The sequence below is a fragment of the Pan troglodytes genome, chromosome 10, assembly GCF_028858775.2.
Source record: "Pan troglodytes isolate AG18354 chromosome 10, NHGRI_mPanTro3-v2.0_pri, whole genome shotgun sequence".
Taxonomy (NCBI): domain Eukaryota; kingdom Metazoa; phylum Chordata; class Mammalia; order Primates; family Hominidae; genus Pan; species Pan troglodytes.
This window is the reverse complement of record NC_072408.2, coordinates 105,378,282-105,403,618: the sequence shown is the minus strand read 5'-3', so window position 1 is coordinate 105,403,618 and position 25,337 is coordinate 105,378,282. Positions and strand designations below refer to the sequence as shown.

General features: G+C 41.8%; 1 protein-coding gene across 15 annotated transcripts in view; it reads right to left on the bottom strand.

Annotated features, from left to right (window-relative positions):
• Positions 1-22,044: 22,044 nt before the first annotated feature.
• TMPO (thymopoietin) overlaps positions 22,045-25,337 on the bottom strand; it is a 37,763-nt gene continuing 34,470 nt past the window's right edge. For 4 of the 15 annotated variants that reach the window (XR_010148404.1, XR_010148406.1, XR_010148408.1 and 1 more), the window contains 2 exons: positions 23,507-24,789; positions 22,045-22,930 (listed from right to left, as the gene is read on the bottom strand). Coding sequence is in view for 4 of the 15 variants with exons in the window: in XM_001148998.7 (XP_001148998.3) it covers positions 24,504-24,789 (286 nt within the window). In the remaining 11 variants the exon portion in view is untranslated. Of the gene's footprint in view, positions 24,790-25,337 lie in introns of all 15 variants that reach the window. The other 11 variants (XR_010148402.1, XR_010148407.1, XR_010148409.1 and 8 more) reach the window with 4 other exon arrangements.

Here is a 25,337-nt window from a genome sequence, read left to right as displayed (position 1 = left end):
AGATCATTTTATGCTCTTTTCCTTGATAAAACTGTGACTATAATCATTCTATCAGGAAAAAAAATAAACCACACCATTATTTTAACAGTGTTGCCTATGGGAATAGATTAAATGGGCATTGGAGAAGTTTAAAGGCACCGAGAGAAGACTGAGTCTGCACACATAATAACTGCAGAAAGAGCTACCACCCCTAGTGGTGGAGGCACAAAGGGAAGAGGTTGGAGTTAGAATTTAGCAGCGGGCAGTTCCCTGTGGAACTGGGACCCAAACCTCTGAGAAGGCACTGCCTGGCTAGAGCTTGTCTCCAAAGGAACTCAATGAGGCTGCTTCTGGAAATGCTAGAAAAAGCTGGGTATGCTAGCCAAAATATCCTTTTATCATTTTTGCTCATATCAAAGTACTTTCCAGGTTATCTAGTGTAAAAATAACCCAAACATACTGGCTGTATCACAAAACTCTTCTAGTTGTTTACCAGCTGGGCTATTTCAAGACCCCACAATTTCAACCTTCTCCCTTCTATTAAGATCTAATGGCATAGGCCGGGTGCAGTGGCTCATGCCTGTAATCCCAGCATTTTGGGAGGCCGAGGCTGGTAGATAACCTGAGGTCAGGAGTTTGAGACCAGCCTGGGGAACATGACCACGTCTCTACTAAAAATACAAAATTAGCTGGGCATAGTGGCACATGCCTGCAATCCCAGCTACTTGGGAGGTTGAGGCGGGAGAATCGCTTCAACCTGGGAGGTGGAGGTTGCAGTGAGCTGAGGTTGTGCCACCCCTTGCACTCCAGTCTGGGCAACAAGAGCCAAACTCCGTCTCAAAAAAAAAAAAAAAAAAAAAAGTCAGTCGTGGTGTCATGTGCCTATAATTCCAGCTACTCTGGTGGCTGAGGCAGGAGAATCCCTTGAACCTGGGAGGCAGAGGCTGTGGTGAGCTGAGATTGCGCCACTGCACTCCAACCTGGGTGACAGAGTGAGACCCTGCCTCAAAAAAAAAAAAAAAAAAAAAAAAAAAGGCCAGGCCTGGTGGCTCATGCTTTTAATCCCAGCACTTTAGGAGGCCAATGCGGGCAGATCATGAGGTCAGGAGTTCGAGACCAGCCTGGCCAACACAGTGAAACCCCATTCCTACTAAAAATACAAAAATTAGCCAGGCGTGGTGGCGGGCACCTGTAATCCCAGCTACCCGGGAGGCTGAGGCAAGAGAATCTCTTGAATCCGGGAAGCAGAGGTTGCAGTGAGCCAAGATCGCACCACTGTACTCCAGCCTGGGCAATGGAGCTAGACTCTGTCTAAAAAAAAAAAAAAAAAAAGCTGGGTACAAACCAACTGTTGCTGCCAGAGTGAAGGGAGGAAGATGTGATGTGAGGGGTTGGGACAGGAGCAGCAGCCAAGTCCCATCCTCCTGCCGTCCAATCTCCTTTACTACCCCCTGTTCAGGTGAGCCTATAATAGTCTTTTGCATTGTCTCAGCCCAACTGTCAGAAACTATAGAGGAGTGGGTTTGGAGCGGAGAAACAATAGCTTAACCAGCACAGCAATATAGGAGTTCTGTTTGAAAGCAATCTATTATAGAAACACATTTAGACCCTGAAATAACATACTATAGAGAGAACATTTGAATGCTCACTTGATGGATTTAATGCATACATAAACTCAATTCTTTATGTTCAGCTTTGTTAAAGTCCTCTTACATCAAGATTTATATGGTTAATTAACAAAACAACATTAAAGCAGCTGGGCACGGTGGCTCAAGCCTGTAATCCCAGCACTTTGGGAGGCCGAGGCGGGCGGATCACCTGAGGTCAGGAGTTCAAGACCAGCCTCAACATGGAGAAACCCCATCTCTACTAAAAATACAAAATTAGCCAGGCGTGGTGGTGCATGCCTGTAATCCCAGCTACTCGGGAGGCTGAGGCAGGAGAATTGCTTGAACCTGGGAGGCAGAGGTTGCAGTGAGCCAAGATCACGCTATTGCACTCCAGCCTGGGCAACAACAGCGAAACTCCATCTCAAAAAAAAAAAGAAAAATTAAAGCCTCACTGGGAAGAAAACACATACAAAGACTGTGAATAGGTAGGGCACAGTGGCTCACGACTGTAATCCCAGCACTTTGGGAGGCTGAGGCAGGCGGATCACGAGGTCAGGAGGTTGGGACCAGCCTGACCAACATGGTGAAACCTCGTCTCTACTAAAATACAAAAATTAGCCGGGCATTGTGGTGGGCACCTGTAATCCCAGCTACTCAGGAGGCTGAGGCAAGAGAATCGCTTGAACCCAGGAGGCAGAGGTTGCAGTGAGCCGAGATTGTGCCACTGCACTCCAGCTGGGGCGACAGAGCAAGACTCCCTCTCAAAAAAAAAAAAAACAGACTGTGAATAACCCAGATTACAAATTTGAAACAGAAGTAGAATTCTCATCTCTAGTTTGAGAAATAAATCATAATGTTAGTGAGTACAGTTTGATCTTTTCTTGGCTGAAACCTAGTAAGCTTGGAGATCAGCATTTTGAACCACCAAAAGGTTAGAAGATAAAAATTAATAGGGATCAAAGGAGAGGCTATTAGATACCGAGTCAGCTGGCAGCTAAAAGGAGGGAAGATAACAGATAAAAATGAGAAGAACCAGAATTTTAAAACCTCATAATCTAAAATAATACAGCTGGCTCCAGCCCCATTTAGGATTAAACAACTGTATTAATCTGTTTTCGCAATGCTGATAAAGACATACTTGAGGCTGGGTAATTTATAAAGAAAAAGAGGTTTAATGGACTCACAGTTCCACATGGCTGGGGAGGCCTCACAATCATGGTGGAAGGCGAAAGGCATGTCTTACATGGTGGCAGACAAAAGAGAACTTGTGCAAGGAAACTCCCCCTTATAAAACCATTAGATCTCCGCCGGGCGCGGTGGCTCACGCCTGTAATCCCAGCACTTTGGGAGGCTGAGGTGGGCGGATCATGAGGTCAACTGATTGAGACCATCCCGGCCAACATGGTGAAACTCTGTCTCTACTAAAAATACAAAAATTAGCCAGGCGTGGTGGTGGGCGCCTGTAGTCCCAGCTACTCGGGAGGCTGAGGCAGGAGAATTGCTTGAACTGGGGAGGTGGAGGTTGCAGTGAGCCAAGATCACGCCATTGCACTCTAGCCTGGGTGACAGAGCGAGACTCTGTCTAAATAAATAAATAAATAAATAAATAAAACCATTAGATCTCATGAAACTTACAAGAACAGCATGGGAAAGACCCAATGCCAGGATTCAATTACTTCCCACTGGGTCCCTCCCACGACAGGTGGGAATTGTGGGAGCTACAATTCAAGATGAGATTTGGGTGGGGACACAGCCAAACTACATCAACAACTTTACATGGTTATAGATATTTTTGTTTATAACAACAACACACACACGTGTGCACCCCTATAAGTTGAGAGGGCAGAGAAAGTGACAGTAAGAGCATCCTGGCTGTCAAGGCATATTATGCAGACAACATCTGTCTATCAAAAATCACAAGCCAGCCACGGTGGTGTTTTCTTGGGGTTCCAGCTACTCCAGAGGCTGAGGTGGGAAGATCACCTGGGCAACGTAGTGAGACTTCATGTCTTTCTCTCTTTCCCTCTCTTTCTGAGACAGAGTCTCACTCTGCCACCCAGGCTGAAGTACAGTGGCGCCATCATGGCTCACTGCAGCCTCTGCCTCCTGGGCTGAAGTGATCCTCCCACCTCAGCCTCCAAAGTAGCTGGGAGCACAGGTACATGCAACCATGCCCGGCTAATTTTTGTATTTTTATTTTTATAGCGACGAGTTTTCGCCATTTTTCCCAGGCTGGTCTCAAACTCTTGGGCTCAAGCGATCCACCCACCTCGGCCTCCCAAAGTGCTGGAATTACAGATGTGAGCCACCACGCCTGGCCAAGACCCTATCTCTTAAAAGAAAAAACTCATAGACTCTTTGGTCCATTTATTTCATTTTGGGGAACTATTCTTACAATTACAGCACATGTGCAAAATGATATGGGTACAAGATGATTCATTGTAGCATTACTTATAACTACAACAGATGGGAAACAATGCAGTAATCGATCAATAGGGTTAAATAAATTATGATACAGCCACACATGGAACACTATGAAACTGCTAATAAATATAAATAAATAAAATGAAACCTTTTGTACTGACGTCAAAAGATTCCAAACATTGTTAAATGAAACATTAAAGGTATTAAATAGTAGGTAGATTATGACACCACCTATGAAAGAGAAGAGTAAAATTGTGTGTGTGTGTGTGTGTGTGCATGTGATATCTCTGGAAAGATACACACACAAAAACTAATAACATTGGTTGCCTATGGGGTGGGGAACTGGAGAGTGGGGGTCAGAGGTGAAAGGGAGACTTTTCATTGTTTCTTTTTTCTTTTTCTTTTTTTGAGACAGGGTCTCACTCTGTCACCCAGGCTGGAGTGCAGTGGTATAATCACAGCTCCCTGCAGCCTTGACCTCCTGGCCTCAAGGGGTCCTCCTGCCTCAGTCTCCCGAGTAGCTGGGACTACAGGTACACGCCACTACACCTGGCTAATTTTTAAATATTTTGTCGGCCAGGCGAGATGGCTCACGCCTGTAATCCCAGCTACTCAGGAGGCTGAAGCAGGAGAATCGCTTGAACCCAGGTGGCAGCGATTGCAGTGAGCCGAGATCGCGCCACTGCAGTCTCCGCCTGGGTGACAGAGCAAGACTCTGTCTCAAAATAAAAAAATAATAAAAAAGTAATAATAAAAGAAGACCAAAACTAACAGCAATTCACTTTTTTTTTTTTTTTTTTTGAGATGGAGTGTCACTCTGTCGCCCAGGCTGGAGTGCAATGGCGCCATCTCAGCTCACTGCAACCTCCACCTCCTGTGTTCAAGCGATTCTCCTCCCTCAGTCTCCCGAGTAGCTGAGATTACAGGCGCCGGCCGCCACACCCAGCTAATTTTTGTACGTTTGGTAGAGACAAGGTTTCACCATGTTGGCCAGGCTGGTCTCGAACTCCTGACCTCAGGCAATCCCACCCGCCTCAGCCTCCCAAAGTGCTGGGATTACAGGTGTGAGCCACTGCATCCGGCCCACAATTTTTTTTTTTTTTTTTGAGACACGGTTTCACGCTTTTGCCCAGGCTGATCTCGAACTCCCGAGCTCAAGCGATCCGCCCACCTCAGCCTCCTAAAGTGCTGGGATTACAGGCGCGAGCCACCTCACCCAGCCAGCAACTCACATATTAATAACAAATGACAGACTACTTCACAGAGCTCTCCTATAGTAGAACGATTACAAACTACACTGAGTTTCACAGCGACATCTAGTGTACCCTTTTTGTAAAATCATAAACTCAATGGCTGGAATACCAGTTTGTGGCCATATGACTACGTATTATTTTTTAAATCCTGATGTAAACGGCCTAACTAAAGCCTGCTTATTAATTCTTATTGTGCGAAATGTTTGGGGTTCTCACTGTCCGTGTTTTAGCTGGATTAGAATTTACTACAGCACTTGACACTGCAGTATAAAAATAGTTACTTTTGGTTGCTTTAAAATTTTACCGTAAAATTTACATAGTTTGTAATGAGAAAAAGATCAGGAATATTACGAATTCATCTGCAAATTTTTCCTCAGTACAAAGCTACCTAATACAGGGTAGTATAGTATGAAAATAGTGTAGAAAGATCTCTGCACACAAAACTAAAATTCTATTTGTAGAATATTGGGAAGTTAGAAATTACCCAAGTAAAAATGTCAGCAACATTCTTGACTAATAAAGGAGTACCAGACAATAATAAGCAAATACTTTGGGACAACTATCAGACATTCTCTTTGGTATGGTAAAAATGCACAATAGCCCCAAAGTGACTTATTTATAAAAACAAAACAATCTATAAGTAAACATTTAGTTATAATACCATATATATAATGTTTTTCTGTTATATCTACTTTATTTAAAAAATTGTTTTGACTTTTTTTTGAGACAGGGTTTCACTGTATTGCCCAGGCGTGGAGTGCAGTAGAGCTATTCACAGGTGTGATCATAGCACACTGCAGCCTCAAACTCCTGGACTCAAGGGATCCTTTGGCCTCAGCCTGCTGAGTAGCTGGGGCTACAGATACACACCACTGAATCCAGCCCACTTACATCTATTTTGTTTTTATTTATTTATTTTTTTTGAGATGGAATCGCACTCTGTTGCTCAGGCTGGAGTGCAGTGGTGCAATCTTGGCTCACTGCAACCTCCTCCTCCCAGGTTCAAGCGATTCTCCTGCCTCAGCCTTCAAAGTAGCTGGGACTACAGGCACACACCACCACACCCTGCTAATTTTTGCATTTTTAATAGAGTTGGGGTTTCGCCATGTTGGCCAGGCTGGTCTCGAACTCCTGAACGCGGGTGATCCACCCACCTCAGCCTCCAAACTGCTGGGATTACAGGCGTGAGCCACGGTACCTGGCTATTATGTCTACTTTAAATAGCCTTAAGGAACTGAAGGTGGTGGCTCATGCCAGTAATCCCAGATACTTAGAAGGCTTAGGCAGGAGGATCACTTGAGGCCAGGAGCTTGAGATCCAGCTTAGGCAACAGAGCAACAGCCCATTTCCAAAAAAACAAAACAAAACAAAAAAACTGTCACTGTTATGATACCTTAAAACATACCTGAATAAACCTCAATTGAATATCTTCTGGTCCCTTAATCAAACAAAAAATTCCACATGTTCTGTTATCTGATGGTGGCAGTCTTCATTCCATTAATTAAAGATATCCAGAGCCTAGCCTGGTGGCTTATGCCTGTAATCCCAGCACTTTGGGAGGCCAAGACCGGCAGATCACATGAGGTCAGGAGTTCAAGACCAGCCTGGTCAACATGGTGAAACCCGGTCTCTACTAAAAATACAAAAATTAGCTGGGTGTGATTGTGCGCACTTGTAATCCCAGCTACTCAGGAGGCTGAGGCAGGAGAATCGCTTGAACCCAGGAGGCAGAGGTTGCAGTGAGCCAAGATTGCACCGCTGCACTCCAGCCTGAGCGACAGAGCAAGACTCCGTCAGAAAGAAGAGAGGGAAGGAAGGAAGGAAGAAGGGAAGGAGGGAAGGAGGGAAGGAGGGAAGGAAGGAGTCTTGCTCTGTCGCCCAGTCTGGAGTGCAGTGGTGTGATCTCGGCTCACTGCAAGCTCTGCCTCCCGGGTTCACGCCATTCTCCTGACTCAGCCGGGACTACAGGCGCCCGCCACCACACCAGGCTAATTTTTTTTTTTTTTTGTATTTTTAGTAGAGACGGAGTTTCACCGTGTTAACCAGGATGGTCTCAATCTCCTGACCTCGCGATCTGCTCACCTTGGCCTCCCAAAGTGCTGGGATTACAGGCCTGAACCGTTGCACCCGGCCTGATTTAAATTCTTTTGGATATACACCCAGAAGTGTGTTTGCTGGATCAAATGGCAATACCATTTTTAATTTTTTTAGAAACCTCCATACTGTTTTCCATAATGGCTATTCCATTTTACATTCCCACCGGCAGTGCACAAGACTTCCAATTTCTCACATCCTTGCCAATACTTGTTATTTTCTGTTTTTTCAATAGTCCTAATAGGTATGAGGTGATATCTCCTTGTATTTTGATTTGCATTTCTCTAATGATTAATGATGATTTTCATATGCTTATTGGCCCCCCCCCCTTTTTTTTTTTTTGAGATGGTGTTTTGCTCTTGTTGCCCAGGCCAGAGTGCAATGGCGCCATCTCAGCTCACTGCAACCTCCACCTCCCAGGTTCAAGTGATTCTCCTGCCTCAGCCTCCTGAGTAGCTGAGATTACTGGCATGCGCCACCATGGCCGGCTAATTTTGTATTTTTAGTAGAGATGGGGTTTCTCCATGTTAGTCAGGCTGGTCTCGAACTCCCGACCTCAGGTTATCCACCCACCTTGACCTCCCAAAGTGCTGGGATTACAGGCGTGAGCCACCGCGCCCGGCCTCTTTGTCTGTTTTCTTCAGAGAAATGTTTATTCATGTCTTTGGCCTATTTTTAAATTAGGTTATTTGGATTTTTTGTTGTTGAATTGCAGGAGTTCTTTATATATTCTGGATATGTATCTCCCATTCCATATATTGTCTTTTGATGCACAGATGTTTTTAAGTTTCATGTAGCTCCATTTGCATATTTTAGCTTTTGTTGCCTATGCTTTTGGTGCCATATGAAAAAAACATTGCCAAATTCAATGTCATGATGCTTTTCCCTTATGTTTTCTTCTAAGAGTTTTATTATTTTAGTGTTATGTTTAGGTCCTTAATCTTTTTTTTTTTTTTTTTTTTTTTCTTTGAGAGAGGGTCTTGCTCTGTCATGGAGGCTGGAGTGCAGCCTTGACCTCCTAGATGTGATCACTCGATCTTCCCACTTCAACATCCCAAATAGCTGTGACTACAGACACATGTCACCAGGCCTGGCTAATTTTCTTTATTTTTTGTAGAGATGGGGTTTCACTATGTTGCCCAAGCTGGTCTTGAACTCCTGGGCTCAAGAGATCTTTCTGTCTCAGCCTCCCAAAGCACTGTGATTACAGGCATGAGCCACCTTGCCTGGCCTCCTTAATCTATTTGAATTAAATTTTGTACATGGTGCAAGGAAAGAGTCTACCTTCGTTCTTTTACATATGGATATCCAGTTTCCCAACACCATTAGTTGAAGAGACTGTTCTTTCCCCATGAGCAGTCTTGGCATGCTTAATGAAAATTACTTGACCATATATGCTAGGGTTTATTTCTGGGCCCTCTATTCTATTCCATTGGTTTATATGTCTGTCTTTATGCCAGTACCACACTGTTTTGACTATGATAGCTTTGTGGTATGTTTTAAAATCAGAAAGTGTGTCCAGGCACGGTGGCTCATACCTGTAATCCCAGCACTTTGGGAGGCCAAGGCTGGTGGATCACCTGAGGTCAGAAGTTCGAGACTGGCCTGACCAACATGAAGAAACCCCATCTCTACTAAAAATACAAAAATTAGCTGTGTGTGATGGTGGGCACCTGTAATCCCAGCTACTTGGGAGGCTGAGGCAGGAAAATCACTTGAACCTGGGAGGCAGAGGTTGCAGTGAGCAGAGACTGCCCCATTGCACTCCAGACTGGGCAAGAGTGAGACTTTGTCTCAAAAAAAGAAAGAAAAAAAAAATTAGCTGGGCATGGTGGCGCATGCCTTGTAGTCCCAGTTACTCAGGAGGCTGAGGCAGGAGAATCGCTTGAACCCAGGAGGCATAGGTTGCAGTGAGCCAAGATCGCACCACTGCACTCCAGCCTGGGAGACAGAGAGAGACTCTATCTCAAAAAAAAAAAAAAAAAAAAAAAGATAAAAGATAAAAAAATACTACTAATAAAATAAAATCAGAAAGTGTGAAACCTCCAACTTTGCTCTTCTTCAAGACTGTTTTTGCTATTCAGCTAAGACACAACTCACTTTTTTTTGTTGTTGTTTTGGAGACAGGGTCTCACTCTTGCCCAGGCTGGAGTGAGGTGGTGCGATCTCAGCTCACTGCACTGCTGGGTTCAAGTGATCCTTCAACCTCAGCTTCTCAAGTAGCTGGGACTACAGGTGTGTGCCACCATGCCCAGCTAATTAAGTATACAATTTCGTGACCATGAAGCAACACCTATTTAACCACCACCCTGATCAAGAAACACAACATTCCCCAGTTACTTCCCTTTCTCCTGCATCCTTTCCTGATTACAATTCCCTCCTTTCCACAGGTTATCAGCAGTCTGATCTTTTTGGTAATTATTTTCTTCTCTTTATAGTTTTAACACTTAATTATGCATCCTCAAACAATATAATTTTACCTATTTTTCAACTTGAATTTAAATCATATCATGTATTACTTTTAACTTGCATATATTACTGAACATCATGAAATTCATCCATGCTGTGTAGCAGTAATTCACACATTACATATATTATTTCTGGCTTTTGGTAACTATGAACAGTACTGCCATAAATTTTCTTTACATGTGTTCTGGTCTGCAGGTGTAAGACTTTACCTAGAGGCCATGCACGGTGGCTCATGCCTGTAATCCCAGCACTTTGGGAGGCCGAGGCAGGCCGATCACTTGAGTCCAGGAAATCGAGACTAGCCTGGCCAACATGGCGAAACCCTGTCTCTACTAAAAATACAAAAAATTAGCCAGGTGTGGTGGTGGTGTGCCTGTAGTCTCAGCTATTTGAGAGGGTGAGGTAGGAGAATTGCTTGAACCTGGGAGGTGGAGGTTGCAATAAGCCGAAATGGCACCACTGCACTCCAGTCTGGGCAAAAGAGCAAGACTGTTAAAAAAAAAACACAAAATTTACCTAGGGTGTATATCTAATCATGGTATTACTCAATTGTTGGATACACTATGCTGAATAGATATGTCAAACCGCTTTTCAGAGTTGTTCCAATTTATACTTCCACCAGTGCACCTGGGTATCCCCCAAGGATCACTTGAGCCCAAAAGTTTGAGACCAGCCTGGGCAACATATTGAGACCCCCATCTGTATTTAAAAAAAAAAAAAAAATTCCAACAAATAAATGAAGAGACAATATTTTGCCAAAAAAGGACAAAAGTCTTTAACAAGCAGTTCACACATAGCTAATAAACATTAAAAAGTGTATGGCATGACTGGCAAGTAAACCACAGAGAGATATCATTACACACCCATCAGCCGGCTAAAAATTAAATCATGCAATAGCAAAAGAGTATGTGGAGCCAGGAACGGTGGCTCACGCCTGTAATTGCTTAATTGCTTATTATTATTATTCCATTATTCCACATGCTCTTTTGTTTTTTTGTTTGTTTATTGTTTTTTGAGATGGAGTCTCACTTTGTGGCCCATGCTGGAGTGCAGTGGCATGATCTCGGCTCACTGCAACCTCCACCTCCCAGGTTCAAGCAATTCTCCTGCCTCAGTAGCTGGGATTACAGGTGCGTGCCACGACACCAAGCTAATTTTTTTTTTTTTTTTTTGAGATGGAGTCTCGCTCTTTTGCCCAGGCTGGAGTGCAGTGGCGCGATCTTGGCTCACTGCAATTTCCACCTCCCAGGTTCAAGTGATTCTCCTGCCTCAGCCTCCCGAGTAGCTGGAACTACAGGCACCTGCCACAGCATCCGGCTAATTTTTTGGGTATTTTTAGTACAGGCGGGGTTTCAGCATGTTGGCCATGCTGGTCTCGAACTCCTGACCTCAAATGATCCACCTGCCTCAGCTGCCCAAAATACTGGGATTACCGGTGTGAGCCACTGTTCCTGGCCCCATATACTCTTTTGCTATTGCATGATTTAATTTTTAGCAGGCTGATGGGTGTGTAATGATATCTCTCTGTGGTTAATTACCAGTCATGCCATACACTTTTTAATGTTTATTAGCTATGTGTGAACTGCTTGTTAAAGACTTTTGCCCATTGTTGGCAAAAGATTGTCTCTTCGTTTATTTGTTGGAATTTTTTGTTTGCTTGTTTTTAAATACAGGTGGGGGTCTCAGTATGTTGCCCAGGCTGGTCTCAAACTTCTGGGCTCAAGTGATCCTCCTGCCTCTGCCTTCTCAAAGAACTGGGATTACAGGCATGAGCCATTATGCCCAGCCTATTGGTAGAAGTTCTTTATATGTTTTGAATATTTATCGCACATTTAGGCATCCAGTTTTGTGAAATCCCTCAGTTCTGGATCACTTTTATATTAGTTTTTTTTTTAGATCAGTTTGTAGAAGTTCTTTATATATTTTTGATATGACTGCTTTATCAGACCCATGTACAGCAAATATTTTCTCCCACTCTTTGGTTTGCCTTTCCACTCTTTCAGTGATGTCTTTTGGTGAACAGAAGTTTTTAATTTTACTACAGTCCCATGTATGAATTATTTTAATTATGGTTACTGCTTTTCAAAAACATTTAAGAAAGTTTTACCTACTCAAAGTTTATGAAAATATTCTTCTCCTATGCTCTCTTCTAAAATATGTATTGCTTTACCTTTCCAATTTTAAGGATAATACAACTGAAACTAACTTTTTAAAAAAGTAACTTTTAGGCTGGGCGTGGTGGCTCACGCCTGTAATCCCAGTACTTCAGGAGGCTGACATTGGGGATATCACCTGAGGTCAGGAGTTCGAGACCAGCCTGGCCAACATGGTGAAACTCCATATCTACTAAAAACAAAACTTAGCCAGGCGTGGTGGCAGACACCTGTAATCCCAGCTACTCGGGAGGCTGAGGCAGGAGAATCACTTGAACCCAGGAGGCAGAGGTTGCAGTGAGCCGAGATTATGCCATTGCACTCCAGCCTGGGTGACAGAGCAAGACTCCATCTCAAAAAGAAATAAATAAATAAAAAATAAAAGTAACTTTTAAATGATTGTGAGGTAGGGATCAAGTTTAATGTTTTTCCATAGGGATATTCAATTGGCCCATCCCAAAAAGACCAGCCTTTCTCCACTACACAGCAGTGTTGACTTTGTCATCTATCAGGTGACCCTTCAGCCTGTCTGTGGACTCTTTGTTGTGTTCCATTGGCCTGTTTGTCTATTGTTGGAACAAAACCACACTGTCTAAATTGCCACAGCTTTATAATAGGGCATGCTATCAAGCAGTCAGTGTCATTTTACAGGTTTGTTCTTCTTTAGGTTTGCCTTAGCTATTCTTTGGTCTTTGCATTGCCATCTAAATTTTAGAATCAACTAAGTCAAAATGTTGTATCAATTTTCACACCAAAAATCTGCTGGAATTTTGATTGGGATTATATTAAATTTGTAGATCAATTTGGGAAGAAATAAGATCTTTACAACATTAACTCTTCCAATCTATAAATGTGGTATTTATTTTTTATTTTTTTCTCAGTGGTTTGTAGTTTCTAGTGCAAAGGTCTTTGACATCGTTAGATTTAATGTTTTTTGATATATTTTGGTGTTATAAGTGATACTTTTCAAAATTTCATTTTCTATTTGTTTCTTGTTGACACAGCAACACAACTGGTTTTAGTGTAATAGTCTTATATTTAGAGACCTTGCTAATTAAACCTATTAATTATAATAGTTCTCCTATAGATTCTTTCAGCTTTTTTGCATATACGATCATGTCATCTGTGAGTAATGACATGAACCCAGGAGGCGTTCTTTCCAGGCTTTCTTTTTATAGTCATGTACTGCTTAACGACGTTTTGGTTGATGATGAACCGCATATACAACAGTGGTCCCATAAGATTATAAAGATGCTGAAAAATTCTTACTGCCTAGCGACACTGTAGCCATCATAATGTAGCACAATTCAGTACTCACATATTTCTGGTCACACAAACTTACTGTGTGGCCAGTCATATAAAAGTATAGCAAAATCATGTACAGTACTTAATATTTGATAATGATAATAAATGAGTGTTACCGGTTTATGTGTTTACTGTACTTTTTATCATTATTTTAGAGTATTTCTCCTACTTATTAAAAGAAAGTTAAGGCCAGGCGCGGTGGCTCATGCCTGTAATCCCAGCACTTTGGGAGGCAGAGGTGGGTGGATCACAAGGTCAAGAGATTGAGACCATCCTGGCCAACATGGTGAAACCCCGTCTCTGCTAAAAATGCAAAAATTAGCAGCTGGGCGTGGTGGTGCGCGCCTGTAGTCCCACTACTCAGGAGGCTGAGGCAGGAGAATCGCTTGAACTTGGGAGGCGGAGGTTGCAGTAAGCTGAGATCGCACCACTACACTCCAGCCTGGCAACAGAGCAAGACTCCGTCTCAAAAAAAAAAAAAAAAAAAAAAAAGGAGGTTAATTGTAAAACATTCTCAGACACATCCTTCAAGAGGTATCCATAAGAAGGCATTGTTATCATAGGCAGGCGGATCACCTGAAGTCAGGAGTTCAAGACCAGCCTGGCCAAAATGGCAAAACCCCATCTCTCCTAAAAAATACAAAAATTAGCTGGGCGTGGTGGCATGTGTCTGTAATCCCAGCTACTCAGGAGGCTGAGGCAAGAGAATCACTTGAACCTGGGAAGAGGAGGTTACAGTGAGCTGAGATCGTGCCACTGCACTCCAGCCTGGGTAACAGAGTGAGACTCTGTCTCAAAAGAAAAAATTATCTATCTATCTATCTATCTATCTATCTATCTATCTATCTGTATAATGTTATATATTTTAAAAGTATATATTTTTAAAATAGAAATGAGGTTTCACTATGTTGACCAGGCTGGTCTTGAAATCCTGGGTTTAGGCAATCCTCCTGCCTCAGCCTTCTAAAGTGCTGGGGTTACAGGCGTGAACCACTGTGTCCAGCCCCTTTTTATTCTTTTTTTTTTTTTTCTGAGACAGAGTCTCGCTCTCTCATCCAGGCTGTAGGGCAGTGGCGCGATCTTGGCTCACTGCAATCTTAGCCTCCCAAGTTCAAGTGATTCTCCTGCCTCAGCCCCCCAAATAGATGGAATTAGAGGCATGCACCACCATGCCCAGCTAATTTTTGTATTTTTAGTAGACAGGGTTTCACCATGTTGGCCAGGCTGGTCTCAAACTCCTGACCTCAGGTGATCGGCCCACCTCGGACTCCCAAAGTGCTGGAATTACAGGCATGAGCCACCACGCCCGGCACACTTTGCTTCTTTTACTCAGCGTTTTTGAGATTCACATATGTTGTTTTGTGTATCAATACTTCTTTGTTAAATCTGACTGAATGTATATACTAGAATTTAACCACTGTCCTTTGTTAGATATTTGGGTTATTTCTAGTTTTTTGCTATTATGAATAAAAGATTTGTAGACACGTTTCCACTTCTCTTCAGAAAATACTTAGGAGTGGAATTATTGCATCTTATGGTAAGTGTATGCTTAACAATATACAACAATTGCCAAACTGTTTTTCAAATGTTTTACACTCCCACCAGCAATGTATGAGTTCCAGCTTCTCCACATCCTCATCAATATTTTGTTGTCAAGCTTTTTAATTTTAGGCATTCCAATGGGTATGTAGTTCATTGTAATTTTAATTTGCATTCCTCTGAATACTAATAATGTTGCACCAGTGGTTATTAGCCATTCCTATATTTTGTTAAATATCTACTGAAACCCTCAATTCTTTTGGCTTTCTTTTTTCTTTTTTCTGAGATAGAGTCTTGCTCTGTCACCCAGGCTGGAGTGCAGTGGTGCAATCTCGGCCCACTGCAACCTCTGCCTCCCGGGTTCAAGTGATTCTTCTGCCTCAGCCTCCCAAGTAGCTGGGACTATAGGCACGCGCCACCACACTTGGCTAATTTTTGTATTTTTAGTAGAGACAGGGTTTCACCATATTGGCCAGGCTGGTCTGAAACTCCTGACCTCGTGATCCGCCCGCCTCGGCCTCCCAAAGTGGTAGGATTACAGGTGTGAGCCACCATGCTTGACCAATTCTTTGAGTTTTCTTTATATATTCTGAATACAAGTTCTTTGTCAGATCTATATAATGGAAATATGTTCTCTGTGTATGCAGATACATGTGATTATATTAAATTTGCATTATTATTTGAGTTATCATTTGGTTCAAAATACTTTCCCTTGTGATTTCCTTGGCCCATGGATTTAATTATGATATTTAACTTGAAATATTTGAGGATTTTCCAGATATGCTTTTGTTATTGACTTTTAATTCTATCCTGATGAGAAAGTATAGTTTGTTTCAATTTTTTTGAGACTTTATTGAGACTTATTACCCAACAAAAATTATATCTTTATGAATGCTCCATGTGCCCTTGAGAAGAATGTGTATTCTGCTGTCATTGGATGTAGCATTCTATAAATGTCAATTAGGTCAAATTAGTTGAAGGTACTGTTAATGTCTTTTATAAACTTGCTGAATTTTTGTTATACCAGCTACTGAAAGAAGAGTGTTGAAATCTCCAACTAGACTTTGGTATTTGTCTATTTCTCCTTTTGATTCTGTCACGTTTTGCTTCATGTATTTGGAAGTTTTGTTACTGAGTGCATACACATTTAGGACTTTGTCTTTTTAATACTGACCCTTTATGAATGTCTTTTTATTCTTATTTTATTTTTTGAGACGGAGTCTTGCTCTGTCGCCCAGGCTGGAGAGCAGTGGCACGATCGCAGCTCACTGCAAGCTCTGCCTCCCGGGTTCACCTCATTCTCCTGCATCAGCCTTTCGAGTAGCTGGGACTACAGGCGCCTGCCACCACGCCCGGCTAATTTTTTTGTATTTTTAGTAGAGACGGGGTTTCACCGTGTTAGCCAGGACGGTCTCTATCTCCCGACCTTGTAATCCGCCGCCTCGGCCTCCCAAAGTGCTGGGATTACAGGCGTGAGCCACCGCGCCCAGCCTGAATGTCTTTTTAAAAATCTACAGTAATAGTCCTTTTCCTTAAGTCTACTTTGGTATTAATGTAACCATTCTGGATTTATTATAGTTTTTTCATGGTGTACTCTTTCATTCATTTTAAACCTGTAACTCTATATTTTAAATGTTTCTTGTAGACAGCATATAGTTGGATCTTACTTTTAAAAATCCAATCTGACAGTCTCCACCTTTTAATTTAGACCAAAGTTGTCCAACCTGCAGCCCACGGCTGCATGTGGCCCAACACAAATTCATAAACTTTCTTAAATCACTTCTAATACAATGATATACAGACAGTCCCTAATTTAAGATAGTTCCAGGCAGGGCGTGGTGGCTCATGCCTGTAATCCAACCACTTTGGGAGTCTGAGGCGGACAGATCACGAGGTCAGGATATCCAGACCATCCTGCCAACATGGTGAAACCCTGTCTCTACGAAAACACAAAAAACTAGCTGGGCGTAGTGGCGCATGCCTGTAGTCCCAGCTACTTGGGAGGCTGAGGCAGAATCGCTTGAACCCGGGAGGCGGAGCTTGCAGTGAGCAGAGATTGCGCCACTGCACTCCAGCCTGGCGACAGAGCAACATCCGTCTCAAAAAAAAAAAAAAAAGTTCGATTTACCATTTTTCGATTTTATGATGCTGCTAAAGCAACACAAGTTCAGTATTCTCCTTGACTTATGATGGTGTAACATCTGGATAAACCCAGTGTAAATCAAGGAGCATCTGTAGTTGGATTTAAGACTACCATCTTATTACTTGTTTTCTACTTTTCCCGTCCCCCTCCAGTGTTTTTCCTCTTTTCCCATTTTCTTTTGGATTGAGTCTTTTTCTTAGTGTTACATTTTATGTACTCCATTAGTTTACTAGCTATACCTCTGTTTTGTTATTAATGGCTACCTTAGGGTTTACAATATGCATCTTTAACCTATTACAGTCTATCTTCAAATAATATTAATCTACATATAAGAACGTGATAACAATATTCATTTTTTATCTTTATTGACATACATTTTACATTTCACATCCCACAATACATGACTACAATTTTGTATTGAACAGTAAACTACTTTTTAAAGAAAAACAATAAAGTCTTTAGCCATAAATTTACCATTTCTGGCACTCTTCATTCCTTTGTGTAATTCCAGTTTTAATCTAGTATTCTTTTCCATTTGTAGTTTAATCTGAAGATACCTTTATTTTGAAGGATATTTTTGCTGGGTATCTACACTGATATTTCTTTCATCACTTTAAAGATGTTTCATTACTGTCTGACTTGTACTATTACTAATGAGTAGTAGTAACTAATTGCTGATTACCCATGTCATGTGTACAGTTTTCTCCAGTTGCTAAATTGTCTTTCATTGTTTTTCTTCCCCCACCCTTTATCATAAACTGGTACGCAATAGCTTCACTAAAGTTGCCTTGTTTTTTTTTTTTTTTTTTTTTTTTTTTGAGACGGAGTCTCACTCTGTCGCCCAGGCTGGAGTGCAGTGGCGCGATCTCGGCTCACTGCAAGCTCCGCCTCCCGGGGTTCACGCCATTCTCCTGCCTCAGCCTCCAGAGTAGCTGGGACTGCAAGCGCCCGCCACCGCGCCCGGCTAATTTTTTGTATTTTTAGTAGAGATGGGGTTTCACCGTGTTAGCCAGGATGGTCTCAATCTCTTGATCTCCTGAACCGCCCGCCTCGGCCTCCCAAAGTGCTGGGATTACAGGCATGAGCCACCGCGCCCGGCCACAGTTGCCTTGGTTTGACTTTGTTTTGGGGTCACTTGAACTTCCCATACTTGGGCTTATATAGTTTCTGGGAACTTAGTAAATTTTCAGCCATTTCTTAAGAAATTATTTTCCCCCCTGCACTCTCTCATCCCCTGGTATTACCATTACATCTATGAAAGACTGCTAGATATTGGCCCGGCGCGGTGGCTCACGCCTGTAATCCTAGCACTTTGGGAGGCCGAGGCGGGCGGATCACCTGAGGTCAGGAGTTCTTGAGACCAGCCTGACCAACATGGAGAAACCCCGCCTCTACTAAAAATGCAAAATTAGCCGGGCGTGGAGGCGCATGCCTGTAATCCCAGTTACTCGGGAGGCTGAGGCAGGAGAATCGCTTGAACCCGGGAGGCGGAGGTTGCAGTGAAGCCGAGATCGCGCCATTGCACTCCAGCCTGGGCGACAAGAGCGAAAACTCCGTCTCAAAAAGAGAAAAAAGACTGCTAGATATTGTCTCACACACAGGTTACTGAGGCTTTGTTGAGGTGCTTTTTAGCCTTTTCCTCTCTCTGCTTCAGTTTGGATAAATTTTTTTTTTTTTTAAAGATAGGGTCATCTCCTGAGTAGCTGGGACTATAGACATGAGCCACCACACCTACGTATTTCCTGAAGAAAAACAAAAGAAAGAAATAGGGTCTCATTATGTTAACCAGGCTGGTTTTGTATTCCTGGGCTTAAGTGATCCTCCTGCCTTGGCCTCCCAGGAGCTGGGAATACAGGCAAAAGCCACAACGCCTGGCCAAGACACAAACATTTCTATCACCTTGCAAGAATCTCTCATACTCAGTTAATAGCCACTCCTCCCTAAAGGTATGTAGTATTCTGACTTCTATCGCCATGGACTATTTTTGCTTTTCTACATTAGGAATTCTGAATGGAACAATGCCCTACTTTTTCCCAGGCTTGCTCCATTCAACATTGTCTGTTGGGTCCATCATGATGTGACATGTAGAGATGCTCAACTTATGATGGGGTGTATGTGCCAATAAACTCATCATAAACATCAGTTGGAAATGCATTTGTAGCTTCTAAAAGCTTACATCCCCTTCCTCCAAAAGGAAGGAAAATGTATTCACTGTCACAAGACCAATGTGTCAATTTCTGGACAATAAAGTCATTAGTGGTCTATTGTCAGGACTGAATTTTCATACTTAGCTTTGATTTATTCCAAAATAAGCAAATTTTTAGTTCTTTGACTATAAGGTCATTAGTTTCTCTCAATACAATGAACAATAGCAATATTTAAATTGCTAATAAACCTATATGGCTATTAGTTACTAGAACAGACAATATGTTTCAATTTTATTTTTATTATTTTTTAAGATGGAGTTTCGCCTTTGTTGCCCAGGCTAGATTGTGCCCAGGCTGGAGTGCAATGGCAAGATCTCGGCTCACTAAAACCTCCGCCTCTCGGGTCCAAGCGATTCTCCTGTCTCAGCCTCCTGGGTAGCTGGGATTACAGGCACATGCCACCATGCCCACCTAATTTTTGTATTTTTAGTAGAGGTGGGGTTTCATCATATTGGTCAGGCTGGTCTCAAACTCCTGACCTCAGGTACTCCGCGTCTCGGCCTCCCCAAGTGCTGGAATTACAGGCGTGAGCCAACGTGCCCGGCCCATTATTATTTTTGAGACAGAGTTTTGCTCGTCACCCAGACTAGAGTGCAATGGCACGATCTCGGCTCACTGCAACCTCCGCCTCCCAGGTTCAAGCGATTCTCCCGCCTCAGTCTCCTGAGTAGCTGGGGCTGCAGGGGTGCACCACTACCCCCAGCTAATTTTGTATTTTTAGTAGACAAGGTTTCGCCATGTTGGCCAGGCTGGTCTCGAAACTCCTGACCTCAGGTGACCCACCCATCTCGGCTTCCCAAAGTGCTGGGATTACAGGCATGAGCTACCACACCCAGCGTCAGATGCTTTTAAAAAAAACAACTTCCCCAAAGAGTGCCTCAAGTTCACAGAAAATTCTAAAACTGCACCCAAGCACCATCAACTACACATTGTTATTCACCACAGAGAAAGTATCAAATGTCTGTTGCATTAAGTGGCAAAATTTGGTAACTAATAAATTTCAATCCATTTAAAAACACTGTAAATATAGTATAAATGTTGTCGATTCAACTAATGATTCCATAATTAGGAGAACTTAACAAAACACATGGAGACCCCTTGCACTCAAACCCTACGTCTGCTCCTCTACTTTCTCCCCAAATCTTTGATGGAAAGGATATGTGAATTCCGAAAAGCTCTCAGTGATCATCAATTCAAGGTGACAGGCTGACCACATGCTTACAGCCTATTTCTACTGAGACTTGAATACTGATAAGGGAACAAAAGTGTTTAACACAATGACAAAGAGGTAGAGTGAGATAGTAAAAGATACTTCAAAAAGCTGCTTGGAAGATTTAAAAAAAAAAAAAAAATTAGGCCAGGGGTGGTGGCTCACGCCTGTAATCCCAGCACTTTGGGAGGATCACCTGAGGTCCGGAGTTCAAGACCAGCCTGCCCAACATGGCGAAACCCCGTCTCTACTAAAAATACAAAAATTAGCTGGGCATGGCGGCGCACCTGTAGTACCAGCTACTCGGGAAGCTGAGACAGGAGAATCACTTGAACCCTGGAGGCAGAGGTTGCAGTGAGCCAAGATGGCGCCACTGCACTCCAGCCTGGGCAACAAAGCAAGACTCTGTCAAAAAAAAAAAAAAAAAAAAAAAAAGATTAAGAAACAGAAAAATTAGCAAAATTAAAGAAGGCTTAAATTTATTATTACTGTTGTTGTTTTGAGATGGAGTCTCACTCTGTCATCCAGGCTGGAGTGTTACCTCTGCCTCCCAGGTTCGGGTCATTCTTCTGCCTCAGCCTACCGAGTAGCTGGGATTGCAGGCACCCACCACACCTGGCTAATTTTTGTATTTTTAGTAGAGACTAAAAATTGTCTTGCCATGTTGGCCAGGCTGCTCTTGAACTCCTGACCTCAGGTGATCCGCCTGCCTCGGACTCCCAAAGTTCTAGAATTCCAGGCGTGAGCCACCGTACCTGGCCAGAAGATTTAAATAGCCACAGAGAAAGATTAAGTGAGACCTTGTCTCAAAGAAAACAAAAACAAAAACAAGAAAAACTAGGAGTGAGCTACTTTACCCAAAAGAACACTTCAGAGGTTTGAAACTCAGAAGGCACCACCAAAGTTGTGAAAGGAGCAGGGCTGAACACAGAACTGGTTTAAAGCATGTAAACAGAGAATTGTTTGTTTTAGGTTCCCTCTGCCATATTATATGCAACCAGAGCCATCACTTCTCAGCTGTGTGCAAACATGAAGAAGCTTCCTAACACCTCTAACCATCAGTTTCCTCATTTGTAATGAGATTACGAAAATGCCTACTCCATAGGATTATCGTGAGGATTGAGTGAATCAATACATATTAAGCACATAGAAAAGTACCTAGCACATGGTAAGCATGCAATAAAACTTGTTGTTTTAAGCCTTTGATGCGATTTGCCTTCTAATTAATTACGGTGTCTATACTACCTTGAGAAACACTAATTTAAGTCAAATCGCCTCTGGGGACACATGAATGAGGAAGACATAATGGCACTTTCATCTTGTGAGCACAGCTCCATGATGTATCACAGTGACACGGGCTTAGTCTCAAAGCAAGACTAACAATCATAAGGGTCATAGGTAAATACTAACGACAGTAAAAGTGGTGGGAAAAAGGAACTAGGTGTGGGAGAGGTGCCTTGGAGCGCTTAATGTCATTCTGTGAGTACAGTAGCTACACATTGCTTACCTTTGAATAAATGAGAACCCGATTACAATAAGAAGTAAAACATATGAACAGACTGAAATAAAACACAATAATCCATAAATATCACATAAGAAATGTTATCCAGAAATCACAGTTTGTGCTATCTGAAAACCATTTATTGCAACGACAAAACTAGAGGTTAATTACTTTTTATTATTGAATTATATTGTAAAGTCTACATCTACAATTTAATCAGGAAGAAATGCTTTGCATTTACATCAAGGACACATTTATTCTAATGGAATAAAACAGACACACACAAAAGACCAAGTACATGTTTTTAAAAAATGACTACATGTTTCACCTGGTCCTATTTTTGCTATTTGGACCATACTTTTAAGTGAATTGATCTTACATACATGTTAAGTCTGATTTATCTCCCCACATTTTTAAACACTAAATGAAGCTTCTCACAATTTCTAATTATAAACAAAAGGCTGAAAACAATATGGGAAACAAAGTTTCAAAACAAAGAAAAGTTGAGTAAAAGGTGCCCCCTCTATGGCTCATCTGAAAGAAACATTTTACTCAGAGAGGCAAACATTTCTGATCTAGGAGTAAGTTTCCCACTCACTTTGCAAGGACCCACTCATTCTGCAGAAAGACCTACAAGTCTTTCTGGTCTCAATTGCAAAGTACGTGAAAATGTGTATGAAAGATCTAAAAGCTAAATATTAGAATAAGGCTAATTGAAATCAAAATTGTGTGCTGGTCTAAATATACATCTTCAGCTTCTTCCTTTTTAGTAAGTATTTTTATTTCAGATGTATTTAAAAATAACTTACATTTTTAGTGTGCTTTATGGTCAATGACTGTAAAGTTGAAACTCAAATGAGTCAGTTTAAAATTTTTGTCTCATTTGATTCTATTGAAATTTTAATCACCTACTACTTTAACCAAGTTATTCATGAGGTAAGTTTCAGCTTAAAAAAAAAATCATCCACAAAGATAACCATTTCAAGAGTACACAAAATCATAATGCTGGCCGGGTGCAGTGGCTCACACCTGTAATCCCAGCACTTTGGGAAGCTGAGGCGGGCCGATCACTTGAGGTCAGGGGTTCGAGACCAGCCTGGCCAACATGGTGAAACCCCGTCTCTGCCGAGGCAGGAAAATTGCTTGAACCTGGGAGGCAGAGGTTGCACCGAGCCCAGATCATGCCACTGCACTACAGTCTGGGTGACAAGAGTGAGACTCCATCTCATAAAAAATAAAAAAATAAAAAATAATCATAATGCCCACCTCTTAGAGTATACAACTTTATTAACTACTGCTTATGATGTAATATAAAAGCAAGTACTTTTTGTACTTTTTTTTTTTTTTTTGAGATGGAGTCTTGCTCTGTCGCCAGGCTACAGTGCAGTGACATAATCTCCGCTCACTGCAACCTCTGCCTCCTGGGTTCAAACGATTCTCCTGCCTCAGTCTCCCTAGTAGACAGGACTACAGGCGCACATCATCACGCCCAGCTAATTTTTTTGTATTTTTAGTAGAGACGGGGTTTCACCATGTTGGCCAGGATGGTCTTGATCTCTTGACCTCATGATCCACCCGCCCTGGCCTCCCAAAGTGCTGGGATTACAGGCGTAAGCCACCGCGCCTGGCCCTTTTTGTACTTTCTAATCAAATTATGCTGGGAAATATAGGGCAAAAAAAGCTCGGCAAAATTTGTTTCTGGTAATAAGACAATGCAATAATGAATCCAAATGAAACATAAGACCAGTGTTTACAATTTCTAACTTCTAAACAAACATACACACACTTATCTAAAACATATTTTGGTAGCAAACTGGATGACTGAATAAATGTTTTGCTGTAAATAAAAAATACAAATTTCCAATTATAGCCTTATAGCTAGCTAAACAGCTTTTCAAAACATGTATAGCTAGCCAACAATTCTCTAAAATATGTATGTTACACTAAAAGATCTCTGCTAAAAATCTACTGTATGTAAATGGGTCTTACTGAAATAGGACTTTCATGATACTATGTCTTAAAAAGTGAGTATGATAGGGCTACAACAACATTACTATTAATAAAGGTTACAGAAGAGATTATTGCTGTACTTTTCCTCATAAACACCATCAAACTTTGCTGCAGTTACAAAAAGTACAACCAAGTTACTTTTCCTCTTACTGAATTTCATTATGTTTCACATATTTGCAGTTTTTATTCAGCAGAGAATAATTCTTAAAATCTTTTCTGTAAGAATTCTAAGTATTTAAATGTGTAGCTTCACATTATACTACCATGTTTCGCCCTTCTTGTTTCCCAAATACACAAAAAACATATACATTTTTTCAAAAATGAAATAAGATGCCCACATTAAAAAAATAAAGCCTACAAAAAGTTCCAGAGCTAAAAAAGTATTATTCATATGGCACAAAGTGATCTCCTACTAGTCCAAAGTTCAAAAACATTTTAATGAAGTCCATTTATATATATTTTGTTTGCTTTTCAATGAAATACTACATTTATTGAGGCAAAAATCACATTATTTTTAGTTCTTGGAGTCAACAAGTGTACACAAATGTTTTTCAACACAGTTATTGAAAATAGGAGACCAAGTTGAACGTGCCAAAGAGATACCATTCAGTTGGATTTTCTAGGGTCAACATGAAGAAAATTAGAGAAGGGATTTACTTGGTTGGTTTCCATAGCTTGATAGACCAAAAACAAAAAAACTGCCACAACAACGAACAGCAAAATTTTTATCCATACGGGAATGGAGCGTCCCTTTTTTGTCTTTTCTGACTTGACATCTGCGAAGGGAACATACTTAGGAACATATTTAGATGAAAAAGACTCCTCCATCCTGAAATCACTGAGTTCTAATGGCCGGCCTGCAGCCCCTTTGATTGGTCTGCGGCAACTAGCACTGTTGGGAGTGAAAGGAGGAAAAGAAAAATAATTTTAGATAAAGGCATGATTTAGAGAAATAACATAAAATGTCATTGCCACTCCTAATTCCAAGCACATTCCCTGAGGTAACAGTAGAAAATTGATACATATGAAGCAGTGAGGTCAGTCAACCTATTTAAAACTTCTACATATTTTCTATTTTAAAAGTTAGATGGGCTGGGCATGGTGGCTCACGCCTGCAATCCCAGCACTTTGGGAGGCCAAGGCGGGCAGATCACCTGAGGTCAGGAGTTCAAGACTAGCCTGGCCAACATGGTGAAACTCTGTCTCTACAAAAATACAAAAATTAGCCGGGCATGATGGTGGGTGCCTATAATCCCAGCTACTCAGGAGGCTGAGGCAGGAGAATCGCTTGAACCCAGGAGGTGGAGGTTGTAGTGAGCCGAGATCACGCCACTGTACTCCAGCCTGGGCAACAGAGCAAAACTCCGTCTCAAAAAAAAAAAAAAGAAAAAAGTTCGATGAATCCTTTATTAGAAAAGAATATTCAGAACACTGATAAAT